Genomic DNA, 14386 nt, shown 5'->3' on the forward strand with positions numbered 1-14386 from the left:
CTAATAGTCTAAGGAAGTTCCTAAAGAAAAAATTAAGAAAAGCAGCTTCTAATTATTATAATAATAAAGTCAAAGATCTACATTCTAACAAGCCCAAGCAATGGTACAGAAAAATTAAAGAAATATGCGGAAAAAGTCCTTCCGAAATTGATTTTCATTTCCCTGAACCCCCTAATAAGACTGCCAACGATCTGAACTTGTACCTTACTTCCATTGTGCAAAGTCTCCCCCTTTCACTGGCTCAAGTCCAACTATTCCTCCCAATACTTCCTTCCAATTTATTTCTCCCTCTGATGTTATAAACAAAATTCTTAAGCTTAGAAAATCATGTATTTGTCCCTTGGACATCCCAGTTGACTTAATTAAAGCCTTTTCGGACAAAATTGCTGAGCCTTTATCAAATATTTTCAACCACATCACAAAATTTTGTAAATTCCCATGTTGCTGGAAACAAGGTTTTATAACACCTGTCCCTAAAATATGTGCCAGTCTGACTTTTGCCAACATTCCCCCATTACACTCACTTCCGTTTTTTCCAAACTTTATGAAGGTTTCCTCTGTGACTGGCTTAAGGATAAAATTTGTCTGCGTATTGACACCCGGCAGTTTGGTAACTTAAAGAAAACTTCCAACACCCATTACCTTGTTCACTTAATGCATACCATAGTAAGTAACCTTGATAAACCAAATGTCTGGCTGAACCTTGTCTTAGTTGATTTCCAAAAAGCTTTTGACCTGGTTGACGACACCATACTAATTCGTTCACTACTGGTTAACTTTAAACTTGATCCTCTGTTAGTAAATATTGTTATATCGTTTCTTTCAAATAGATCCCAAGTTGTTAAATACAAAAATATTTTCTCTAACCTCCTCCCTATATATTGTGGAAGTCCGCAAGGAATCTTATTGGGACCACTTTTAGTTCTAGTCATGATTAACAATATCGTTAAGGACTTCCCCCAAAGGTGGAAATACGTGGATGACTTGACGATCCTCGAAGTAGGTCACAGGAATATTAAAACTGACCCCCTTGAAATTCTATCCCACATTTTGGATGAAGCTAAGAACCTAAATATGAAAGTAAATTCCACTAAATCAAATATAATGACGATAAATTTCTTGAAATCTATTCCCGCATTCCTTGACCCTATCCCCCCAGATATTTCTGTGTCTTCCTTTAAATTACTTGGGGTTACAATTTCCTCTAATTTAAAGTGGGATATCCACGTGAAAGATATTGTCCGCGGAGCTAATGCGTCCATGTCTCTCCTTAAGCTCTTGAATAAATTTAACATCCCCCCATCCCATTCTTTAAGGATTTATACTTCCTTTGCCCGCCCGCATCTTGAATATGCTTGTCCAGTTTGGCATCCTGGCATCTCCCGTGATGAATCAGATAAAATTGAATCTATTCAAAAAAGAGCCCTAAGAATAATTTTTAAAGAAACTTTAGTACCATATTCACTCCTTCTAAAAAAATCCAAGCTGGAAACTCTTGAGTACAGGAGAGGAATGCTGTTCCTCCGTTTGGCAAAAAATGCGACAATAAACCCTCGCACAGAAAACATTTTCCCCAAAAGACACTCCCCATCCAGACACCGCCTGCCACGTACTGTCTCTGAACCCATCCCTATCTTGTCCCCCATCCGTTGTTCTACCTCCAGATATAAAAAACCTTTCTCCTCTTCATTACTGATCAAATAAACCACTAGTTTTTTTTTTTTGTTTTTTTTTTAATGGTGATACCCATGCTGGTGTCCGTTTGGCTCTTCCGTTCCCTCCCCTTTTTATATATTCTCTTTTAAACCTTTTTAACATTATTGTTATCTTAAATTTCTTTTTTGGTTTTGTTTTAATTTGTGCCTTTTTAACTTACTTACATTTGACACTTTTTGTTTTTTAGACTAATGAATGGCTTTGCCTTTCTGATATTGTTGTTTTTGGCATTGCTTAGCCAGTTTTTTAGTTGTCGTGCTATTTCTATGTCTTTTTTTATTATATGATTCCGAAATGCGAATTCGGCCCTTCGGGGCTTGTGATAGTCATTTTTCGAAATAAATATCTTATCTTACTTTATATAGTTTTTTTTTCTTTTCTCCTCTCTCATTATGTTGAATGAGATTCGAACCCCGCTGTTTAATAATATTATTAATGTTTTTGATTTTTAAAAAATTACAGGACATTTTCAGTTCAGATAAAATTAAGTCAAAGGTTATTGTTTAGCAGTTGTTTTTTTTTTTTTTTTTTTTCTAGCAATGTGTTTATTTTGTATTTTTTTTCCTTCCCTGATTTGTTTTGTGTGGATTTTGTGATTGATACGAGGTCCTCTACAAGTTATGCTTCTTGGGACCTCTAGCGCTTAAGTGTATTTACGTTTTTATTGTAGTATTTAATAAATTGAATTGAATTGAATAGCAGAATACGGTTCAGTGTATTCTTGGTGCCAAGTTGGGCTGAACAGCCAGTGCTTTGTCTCAAGTAAAAGGAAATATATATACCACTAAATTGCCTGAAAGACCGTATTTATAGTCACTAGCCTTCTTTATTAAATATAGTTATACTAATGTCATATTCCCTCTCCATATGGATCAATGATATACACACTCAAAAATAGCAATTGTACACGAATAATAATTACCTTCTTTTTCTTTTCTATCTTTTTCTAGCTTCTCAGCCTCTTCTTGAGTCAAATCACCTGATTTTAACACGACTATTGTTGGCTTATCATCCTCTTTTTCCTCAAAATCCTCATCTGTTTCCAGCATTTCCCTCTACAGATGAACAATAAATATGATAAAAAAGAAAGAAAAAGGATAAACTAACTAAGAGGAACCACCTACAACACTCTATATCCCTTGCTATTTCGATTATCACATGAGAAGTTTAGAGGCCAATCCAACCAAGTTCACGCAACAAGAAGTAGTGACAATTCGATAAGAAGGTTTACTGCTTTTTTGTCTTAATACACCAAGGTGGAAAAACCTCTTAGGTTTTGGTACATGGTTATGTGCTAAAGCAAACACTACGTTTTTAAGTGCAATTATAAACACTTATTCAAATTTGCTCATAAAAAAAACATTTAGTCATCAAAGGAAAAACTGTTTCCTGTATTATTTTTCTGGTATCAACCTACTTTTCAAAGGAATTTTCTCGTTATAGGCAGCGCCGCGGCGCTGCCTAATTAAAGAGCGAAGTGGCTTCCAAGTATTATTTACTTATTTTTACTTTCCCCGGGTTACTTGTCATCCTCAAAGACAAAATTTCCGGACCTTTCAACTACGATGAACGAAATGACAATCTCAAAATTTTGATTGGATGACTCTGGGGAAATGATAGGCGTAAGGAGGGGGCTGGTTAACCTCCAATCACATCCGACTATTAAAAAGGGTACTAGTCCTTTCAATTTCCGATCCAATGAGTCCATTTCGAAGTTTCCGCGACAAATTCATCTATACGAAGTGGCCTGGTCTAAAACCAACAAATAAATAATACATTATTTTGATAGTTGAAGTAGCAGCAGTAATAGTAGTAGTAAATGTAGCAGTGACACTAGCATTGGTAATAGCATACCCATATTGCCTTTTGGTCAATTGATCTTCCCCATTAAACATTTTCTGAAAGTTCAAATTTAATACTCCAATCCATTTTTGAGAGACACTCTTTTGACAATGTGCATGCACATAGTGTCTTTTGATTTGATTCAAATTTCCCCTCAATATTTTAAATGCAGTACTGTCGTTGTAGTTATTTTTAGTGGTGGAAGAAGTAACAATGGTAGTAGTAGTAGCAGTAAAGTACAATAATTACCTTTTAGTTTAACTGATCATCTCCTGTATCATTTCCTGAAAGTTTCAAATTTGTACACTCAGACATTCCTTAGTTACACCCTTTTGACAGCCCGTATACACATAACGTGTTTTGATTTAGTTCAACACTCCCCTCAACCTTCTCTGAAAACCCTTTGTCTTTTTGGAAAGTAAAAGGGCTGTGAGGGGATTGAAGTCCTTAAAGACATTATTACAGGATCTTTGAACAACGCTAAGGAGAATAGACGTCTCAAAATTTTGATTGGATGTTTCTTTCGGAAAATCATGGTCGTAGGAGGGGGGACTGGTTGCCCTCAATCACTTTTGACTTTTAAAAAGAGCACTATAACTTCCAATTTCGAATCAAATGAGCCCTATCCAAAGTTTGGATAATAACCCAATCCATAAGAACCTCATGTGTCCTCGGCGTATTACTTACAACCCTTGCCCTCAGGTTCTATTTCAAAGGCTTTTTTATATGATTTTTAGACATGGCCCTTGCCCTGAGGGCCATGGGGGGGTTGTCATCCCCAAAGACATAGTTACTGGTTGCCCTCTAATAACTTTCAACTATTAAAAAGGGCTCTAGAACCTTAAATTTCAGATCCAATGAGCCCCCTCCGAGGTTTATACGACCAACCTTTCTGTAAAAAACCTTATATGCCCCCGGGGCATAACTTAAAACCCTTGCCATGTGGGCTGTGTGTGTGTGTGTGTGGGGGGGGGGGTTGTAATCTTAAAAAACATAATTACTAGACCTTGCAACTACTCTGAGAAAAATGGATATCTAAAGGTTTTGATTGGATGTATTTGGGGAAATGATGGGCGTGGGGGAGGGGGAGAGCTGGTTGCCCTCCAATCACTTTTGACTAATAGAAATGACAATAGAACTTGCAATATTCCAATCGAATGAGCCCCTTTCAAAGTTTCAATGACAAATCCTTCTATATGGAGCGAAGTTACCTGGTCTAAAACAGTTTGCCCACATCAATCTTTACTTTAGCAGCGCTCTTGCGCTGCCTATGATCTTAGACTATTTTTTGACAAATGGCTATCTCAAATTTTCCATCAGATGCATTTCGGGAAAATATGGCCTGTGGGGGAGGGGGGAAGCTACCCTCTGACCACTTTGACTCTCAAAAAGGGCACTAGAACTTCTGATTACGAATCCAATGGGCGCCCTCCGATGTTTATACGACAACCATTTCTATAAAAACCTTATATGCCCCCGTGTATAACTTGCAACCCTTGCTCTGAGAACTGTGGGAGAGTTGTCATCATCAAAGATATAATTCCCGGACCCTTGAACTACGCTGAAAAAAATGACTATCTCAAAATTTTGATTCTTATAGAAATTAACTGAAATTTTTTTCCACAAAATAAGTTTTTCAAAGAAAAGTAAAGAACTCCATTAAACCTAAATGAGCAAAAATAGAAACGAATAATCTACCAGGTATAAAACTGCCACAAATCAGCATCGATAAATAAATGAAACCCAAAACGAATAGAAATTACAATAAATAACCGAGTCAAACTCAAAACGAGCAGATATTAACATGAGTAGGGCTGAAAATCCCTATGCCCTCCCAAGGCCAGAATATAATTTGCACTTTACTGAAAAAAATACAAATAAATATGCATTGTCAGTTTAATATACATATGCTGATTATGCTCATTAGATGCCTTAGATGTGGTTATCAAGAAGCAGAACATAAAACTAGCTCATCGAGCCTTCAATTTCTCGCTTCCTCCAAACATCTTATCCTTCTTTGATCTAGCATCACCAAGTGCCAGACTTTGCTTTGGAGCTCTGTTCACCAATTTCGGCTGCCTAAAAGGGTATCCTCAGCAGCTCAGAGGTCACCAATTTATAGAGCAATTGCTCTTTGGAACTCTATTCCCAGTGAACTTTCTCTTATCAAAAACTCTTCTTCCCTTTTCAGAAAAATATTCTCTAAGGCTTGAAGTAATTTCGTTTTTTTTTTCTTTATTCATTTTGCTTTATCTATTTATTCCGCTTTACTTTATATAGTTTTTTTTTATTTTCTCCTCTCTCATTATGTTTAATTTGATTCGAAACCCGCTGTTTAATAATATTATTAATGGTTTTGATTTTTAAAAAATTACAGGAAATTTTCAGTTCGGATAAAATTAAGTCAAAGGTTTTTGTGTAGCAGTTGTTTTTTTTTTTTTTTTTTTTTTTTTCTCGCATTGTGTTTATATTCTATTTTTTTTTCTTCCCTGATTTGTTTTGTGTGGATTTTGTGATTGATACGAGGTCCTCTACAAGTTATGCTTCTTGGGACCTCTAGCGCTTAAGTGTATTTACGTATTTATTGTAGTATTTAATAAATTGAATTGAATTGAATAGCAGAATACGGTTCAGTGTATTCTTGGTGCCAAGTTGGGCTGAGCAGCCAGTGCTTTGTCTCAAGTAAAAGGAAATATATATACCACTAAATTGCCTGAAAGACCGTATTTATAGTCACTAGCCTTCTTTATTAAATATAGTTATACTAATGTCATATTCCCTCTCCATATGGATCAATGATATACACACTCAAAAATAGCAAGATCCAATGATCTGAACGTTTCCTTAGATATTATTTTCAATAACATAAGCCTTAGTAATACTCACTACAGAAGTAGTAGTTCTAGTGATAGTAGTGGTAGTAGTAATAGTATTTTCGGAAGCAGTAGAAGCAACAGTAGTTGTAATAGTAGCATTAGGAGTAGAGTTAATAGTCATAGTAGTCTTAGCAGTAGTAGTAGTAGCAATAACAATAAAAGTAGCAGTAGTAGTAGTTGTAGGAGTAGAAGCAGTAGCATTATGATGCAAATATTGTCTTTTGGCTAGTTCAACAACACCCACAGTAACTTTGTAAGTTTTAATTTCACATTCAAAAATGTTTTTAAGATATTACTGATATACCCTTTTGACAACCTGCATATGAATGGCAGATTGTCAGCCATTCCTCATACTCAGTCATTCCTGTTTTGCACCCTTTTGACAACCCATATACACATAACATGTTTTTATTTAGTTCAACCATGCCCCTAGCATTCCCTGAAAGACACATCTTAATGTTCTTCATATTTTTGGGAAAGTAGAAGTTAAACATGCATACCTTTTTCAATAACATATAATATATGTAAACCATGAACAAATTGTATAGCTTACAGCCTTTGCCAGGAGATCTTGGGGAGGGGGAGGTTGACATCCCCAATCGCATAGTTACTGAACCTTTCAACAATGCTGAAAGAAGGATGACTCAAAACTTTGTTTGGATGTTTGTTTTGGGAAATGAGAGGCATGGGGGGGGAGGGGAGACATGGTGGTTGCTCTCAAATCCCTTTGGCTCTTAAAAAGGGCACTATAACATCAATTTCAAAATCAAATGAGACCCTTGTAAATTTAATATGACAGTCCATTCCATGAAATCTTATATGCCACCCAGGGCATAACTTAAAGCCCTTGCCCCAGGGCTCTGTGGGGTTGTGTCAACCCTGGAGGCATCGTTATATTTTCTTTGGACTATTTTAAACAGAATTGCCATTGAACTATTTCAATCAGATGCATTTGGTGAAAAAAGGGGTAGTTGGGGGGGGGGGGGGCTAGTTGACCTCCATCACTATTGACTCTTAAAAGGAAGCTAGAACTTCCAATTTCAACCAAATGAGCCACCTCTAAGGTTTATACAACCATACCTTCCAAAAGAACCTTAAATGCCCCAGGGGTATAACTTAAAACCCTCGCCCTCAGGCTCTGGTGGTTTGTATCAACCCCAAAAGCCTTGTTATATGATCTTTGGAATATTTTCAATAAAAGGACTTTCTAAAAATTTATATTGGATTCATCTCGGGAAAGCATGAAGTGTATGTGGCGGGGGGGGGGGGTAGCTACAATCTGATCAGTCTGACTCTTAAAAAGGGCACTAGGACATCTGATTACCAATCCAAAGAGTCCCCTCCAAAGCATGTATAACCATCCTTTCTATAAGAACCTTATATACTCCCAGGGTAAAACTTACAACCCCTTCCCAAAGAGCTGTGGGTGTGGGGGTGTCCTCCTCAAACATAATTTCCAGACCCTTTAACTACAATTTGCCCTCTGATCACTTTTAACTATTAAAAGGATACTATTCCTCTCAATTTCGAATTGAATGAGCCCTTTTTGAAGTTTTTATGACAAGGCTTTCTATATATGCCCCCAGGGCATAACTTAGAACCCTTGCCCTGAGGGCTGTGGGGGGGGGGAGGGGCTGTCATTCTCATAGACATACTTTCTGAAACTTTCAATTATGTTGAACAAAATGGCTAACTGAAAATTTTGATCAGAAGTGTTTGGGGAACTGATAGGCATGGGGGGGATTGGCCCTCCAATCACTTTCAACTATTAAAAGGACACTAGTCCTCTCAATTTCCAATCAAATAAGCCCTTTTTGAAGTTCCTACAACAACATTTCCTATAAAAAAAACCTTATATACCCTTAGGACATAACTTAAAACCCTTACCCTGAGGGCTGTGGGGGTTGTCATCCTCGAAGACATAGTTTCCGCACCTTTCAACTATGTTAAACGAAATATCTATCTGAAAATTTTGATTGGAAGTGTTTGAGGAAATGGTGGGCGTGGAAGTTGCCCTTTAGTCACTTTTGACTATTAAAAAGGGGAGTAGCCATCTCAATTTCCAATTAAATGATCCCTCCTTCTATATGAAGTGCCTTGGTCTAAAACAAACCAAAAAAAAGGAACAAAAAAAAAACCACTGTGCCAACATTGTTCTCTACCTAGGCAGCACTATTGTGCTGCCTAAAGATATAAAATATTTTTTTGTCAATGGAAAGGACTATGGCAGTAAAAACCGAACAGAAATTACTTTAAAAAACTTTTTCCACAAAACAAGTTTTTCAAAGAAAAGTAAAGATCTCCACTAAACCATAAATGAGCAGAAATAAAGTCTTATCCTACTCACATCAATTTTTGTTCGTTTTGAGCTTGACTTGATTATTTATTGTAATTTCTGTTCGTTTTAGATTTCATTTATATATTGATGGTGATTTGTGGTAGTTTTACGCTTGCAAATTTATTTGAATTTATTTCTGCTCATTTTTGTCTTAATGAAGCAATTTACTTTTCTTTGAAAAAGTTGTATTGTGGAAAAAGTTTTTAAAATTAATCCAGTAAGGTTTAAATACTAAGTTTAGTTGATTGAAGGACCAATCTTGATAAAGGAACCAAAACAAAATGTCTGAAATAATTGCCAATAAGCAACTCCTAATTAAACTCCTTCAAAGCAGAACAATTAGAAAATAACAGACCAAAATGCATTTAGAACTTCAAGTAAGGAAAAGGTTAACTCATACTTGCATTGATTAACTGGAAAATAAATACTCAAGATATGAGTAATCTGACAAAAGAAGTCAAAAAGGGCAATTAACTTTTATAAAGCAACAAAACTGAACTTATGATGTGATTAAATTTTGATACAATCAAACCAGGGATAACTAAGGTGAACAATAAACAAAATTAGTGAGAAGAGGAAGTTAAGAAGTATAATAAATTTTCATCAAACAAACTAATCAAGTTTTCAAGGAGAATAAAACTTTGACTTGAAAATGCTAAACGGAAAAATAATAGAAAATGACAGATTAGTTACACGATGAGTTCAAGAACTATAATACATTCTTTTACAACAAAACCAATCTAATTTTGAGAGGTGAATGAATTTCTGAATTATTAACGCATAAACTGATTGAGCTACAAAACAAAGACAACAAATTTATAATAAAAACAAAAACAAAATAGGAACAATCAATAAAAGATCATTGATACAAAAACAAGTGAAACTTAATTTAAATAACAATAGTGGATATACAAGGACATGTAAGGGTATGTGATAAGGAAGGCTGTGAGATACTAAACAAACATAGGACACAAGTGATTCATTACAAATAGCATGACTTAAGGAGTGTCATCTGATTTGTACATTTCAATTCTGTTAAATTTATTTCACTATTCACTGGAAATTTTGCACCATTTAAGTTATACTTTGAAGAAATTGCTTACCCATATGATTAACAATTGCTAATCCAATATATCTAAATCAGTCATGCTTACTTGTTGATTGATATATTTAAACAAGCACAAATACATTTGATGCTTGGTGTGTATAATATGTATCCATAGTATTAACATTTATTAAATATGCAGCATATCAAGAATGTAGATATTGGGAATAAACTAAATTGTGTAAGGATAAAACCAAGTGAATATGCTAGAGTTATACTGAAAAATGAGAAAAGAATACTGACAAAAAAAGATCTCCCTTGAATTTTTGGATAACATGCTTTTATCATGACAAAGGCATCAATTTCTTTTGTGGTGGGGAGATGTGTAATGAGATGAAAAGCCCATAACCTCATAGAGATAAAAAAGTGGGAAATCATGCACAAAAATTATTTTAAAACAAAACTATAAATCAAACAAAATATTGAATTTCTAGAATGAAAACAAATAAGCAGTTTTTGAGTCAAAGAAACATGACCTATTCCAAAGATATTTAGAAAGCTTCTAGAATAAAACATGTAACCAAAAGCATTTTATTATCACTAGGGTTATTTCTAAAGCACAAAGACATAGAGCACTACAAACATCAGAATCAACTTTCAGAGGACAAATTACGTTATGAGAAGATGTTCTTGAAATCCTCCTTCCCCCCAAACTCAAAATTTTCCAAAATTCTACTTTAGAGGTTTTTTTTTAAATACTTCTAAAGCGCTAAGACATAGAGCACTACAAACATCAGAATTGACTTTAGAGGACAAGTTATGTCATGGGAAGATGTTTTTGTAATACCCATCACCCACTGAAATTTTGACAAAACAATATTTTACCTTAATTGTCAGTTATCAGTTTCCTTTTCTCTGGCTTTAGTTCTGAAAATGCAATTTCAGTTATTTTAGCAGAATTTTAAGCCATATCAATGTTACAAGTTATGTAATGGGAAGATGTTTTTGAAATACCCATTACCTATTGAAATTTTGACAAAACAACATTTTACCTTAATTTTCAGTTATCAGTTTCTTTTTCTATGGCCTTAGTTCTGAAAATCATTTAAGCAGAATTTTAAGGCATATCAATGTTTTATTTCCAAAATTTAGGAAATGTATTTGCATATATTTAAAACCTTATAAGTTGGGACTGAGCAAAGTTTTGAAGCTGAAATGATTTTGTTGTACTTCATTTAAACAGAAGATCTATTTTGCAAGGTTCCATTGCTATAACTCACAGATTTTGAAAGGTCATGTCTTGACTTGACTCTTCTCTGTCCTACAGTTAACCAGCGTCTTGATGCAACCTATACAACCTATTGTAAAATACTTGATAACTACAATTCAATTTTAGAAAATTTTTAGTTTGGGGGGAAGGGGGATTTCAAAAACATCTTGCAATGACATAACTTGTCCTCTAAAGTTGATTCTGATGTTTGTAGCGCTCTATGTCTTAGCACTTTAGAAATATCTAAAAAAGCCTCTAAAGTAAAATTTTTTGAGTTTGGGGCAAAGGTGGATTTCAAAAACATTTTCCCCATGACATAAATTGTCCTCTAAAGTTGATTCTTTTATTTGTAGTGCTCTATGTCTTAGCACTTTAGAGATATTTAAAAAAGCTTCTAAAGTAGAATTTTTGAAAATTTTGAGTTTGGGGGGAAGTTATGTCATGGGAAGATGTTTTTGAAATTCTGATGTTTTTAGCACGCTATCTATTAGTGCTTTGGAAATATTGAAAAAGCTTCTAGAGTAGAATTTTGGAAAATTTTGAGTATAGGGCAAAGGGGGATTTCAAAAACATCTTCCCATGACATAAATGGTCCTCTAAAGTTGATACTGATGTTTGTAGTGCTCTATGTCTTAGTGCTTTAGAAATATTTAAAAAGCTTCTAAAGCAGAATTTTGGAAAATTTTGAGTTTAGGGGGAAGGGGGATTTCAAAAACATCTGCCTATACCAAAATTTGTCTTCTAAAGTTGATTCTGATGTTTGTAGCGCTCTATGTCTTAGCGCTTTAGAAATATTAAAAAAAACTTCTAAAGTAAAATTTTGAGTTTGGGGGGAAGGGCGATTTCAAAAACATCTTCCCATAACATAGTTTGTCCTTCTCTATGTCTTAGTGCTTTAGAAATATTTAAAAAAGCTTCTAAAGTAGAATTTTGGAAAATTTTTAGTTTGGGGGGAAGGGGGATTTCAAGAACATCTTCCCATAACATAATTTGTCCTCTGAAAGTTGATTCTGATGTTTGTAGCGCTCTATGTCTTAGCGCTTTAGAAATAGTAAAAAAATCTTCTAAAGTAAAATTAAAAAAAAATTTGAGTTTGGGGGGAAGGGGGATTTCAAAAACATCTTCCCATGAAATAAATTGTCCTCTTAAGTTGATTCTGATATTTGTAGCGCTTTATCTATTAGTGCTTTAGAAATATTTAAAAAGCTTCTTAAGTCGAATTTTAGACATTTTTGAGTTTTGGGGAGGAGGGATTTCAAAAACATCTTCCCATAACATAATTTGTCTTCTGAAAATCAATTCTGAAATTTGTAGCACTCTATATATCAGGGCTATGAAAATATTTACAAAGTCTCCAGAGTAGAATTTTAGAAAATTTCGAGTTTGGGTGGACGAAGGATTTTACAAACCTTTTTCCTTCATGAGCACAAGGACCTATAAAAATAAAACCATCTTCCCATAACATAATTTGTCCTCTAAAACAATTTGGATTTTTTTACTGGTTTATCCCTTGTCAAATCCTTTCACTAATTAATAAAGTTTAAATGGCTTATCAACACAGAGTTGCCTTCTACCTCATGGCACCTGCATGCTACTGTTAAAGGGGTTATGATAAGCAAAGTTGTGACATCACAAACAGGTTCTATAAGCAATGTCAGCTATATAGTAAATAAGTTAAATGGATCATTAAATGAAAATAGGATTTTGGAATATATTTTAATGAACAAGCTTAAAAGCTGAAGTTGTTTAAGGTAAGCAGTGATTTATAATTATGATAGTAATAGGGTAAGACACCCAGTAGTTGGACACTTTAATCACTTTGAAAACTTTTTGACATTTAAACTACTCTAATTACTGTATTATACCACCTAGAAACTTAATTTTTTTACAGTTAAAATTCTGTTTCTTTCGTGAACAAGTAGATTACTAATTCAAATAGTTATGCCTAGTACAGCACTGCCTATTTTTGAAATACTAACAAGTGACAATTCCGCCTAAAGTTGGACATACAAACGGCTCATTGTAAATAGTTATGACGCAATATTGCCTATTCCCGACCAGCAATCTCCCTATTCACGGCCACCAGCAAAAAAACTGGTTTTCCCAGTCTTGTTTTCTATACGCTGTAATCTCGGCCAAGCTAATTTCGAAATAGCTGCAGTTTGTAAATCACCATTTCGCAAATGAAAAATTAATTTTTAAAGGTTTATTACAAATTTGTATAACAAATTTGATTTTCAGAGAAGATAATAATTCAGATTGGAATTATTGAGAAAAGTGATTATCCTTGTTATTCGATGTGAGCATGTGCCAATCAAGGATTTTTTTTTTTTTGGGGGGGTGGAGTGGGGGGGGGGCGAAATAGGTGGATCCAAAAAAAAAAAAATTAAGGGGTACAAAATAGGTTGATCTGATAAATTTGCATTAGGAGTAAGTTTGATTCACGCAAACTTGAGTTAATTAAGTAAATTACGCTCTTTAATGCTCTTTTTTATGCTCTTTAAGAATATAGCAATCATTTTTGTTGGAAATGAATTTTAGCCCCCATCCCTATATATACCAATTCAGGGTATATATTTGCACATTAGGGGGGTGGGGGTAATTTTATTTCTGATGTAAATGAGAGGTAAGTTTAAACTCCCACCCCCCTAATTTTCAAATAAATACCCTGAATTGGTATATATAGGGGTGGGGGATAAAATTAATTTCCAACAAAAATGGGTAAATATATACCAAATGATATTCTTGAGTTAGGAATAAAGAGAATAAACCATTCAATGCCTTTTTTTATGCTGATTACAAATATAGTAATCATTTCTATCGGAAATGAATTTTACCCCCCTATATATGCCAATTCAGGGTATACATTTCTACATAAGGGGGGGGCAAATTTTGTTTCTGATGTAAATCGGAGGTAAGTTTAAACGTAAGTTTAAGATAAATATTCAGATTGAAAATATTGAGAAAAGTGATTTTCCTTGTTATTCAATCAGGACAGGTGCGGATCAAGGATTTTGTATTTTTTTTTTGGGGGGGGGGGAATAGGTGGATCCAATAAAAAATTAAGGGGGGGCAAAATAGGTTGGCCCGACAAACTTGCGTCAGGAGTAAGTTTAATTAACGCAAACTTGAGTAAATTAAGTAAATTACACTGCTTTAGGCTAAACTAGGGGGGCGTGCGCCCCTTTGCCTCCTCCCCACTGGATCTGTCGCTGAATGAGGAGACCTGGTATTCCCCTGTACAATGTTTTCAGCTATGCAAGATTCCAATGGTACACTTTTCATATTGATCTGACACT

General features: G+C 34.6%; 1 protein-coding gene across 1 annotated transcript in view; it reads right to left on the reverse strand.

Annotated features, from left to right (window-relative positions):
* LOC148946178 (uncharacterized protein KIAA1143 homolog) overlaps nucleotides 1-14386 on the reverse strand; it is a 40239-nt gene that overhangs the window by 11819 nt on the left and 14034 nt on the right. Inside the window, exon 2 of the mRNA XM_089098257.1 lies at nucleotides 2639-2771. Coding sequence (XP_088954383.1) covers nucleotides 2639-2771 — 133 coding nt within the window. The remainder of the gene's footprint in view (nucleotides 1-2638; nucleotides 2772-14386) is intronic.

The sequence above is a fragment of the Artemia sp. Qi Xiang Cuo genome, chromosome 12 (assembly GCF_049724085.1).
Source record: "Artemia sp. Qi Xiang Cuo chromosome 12, ASM4972408v1, whole genome shotgun sequence".
Classification (NCBI taxonomy): Eukaryota; Metazoa; Arthropoda; class Branchiopoda; order Anostraca; family Artemiidae; genus Artemia; species Artemia sp. Qi Xiang Cuo.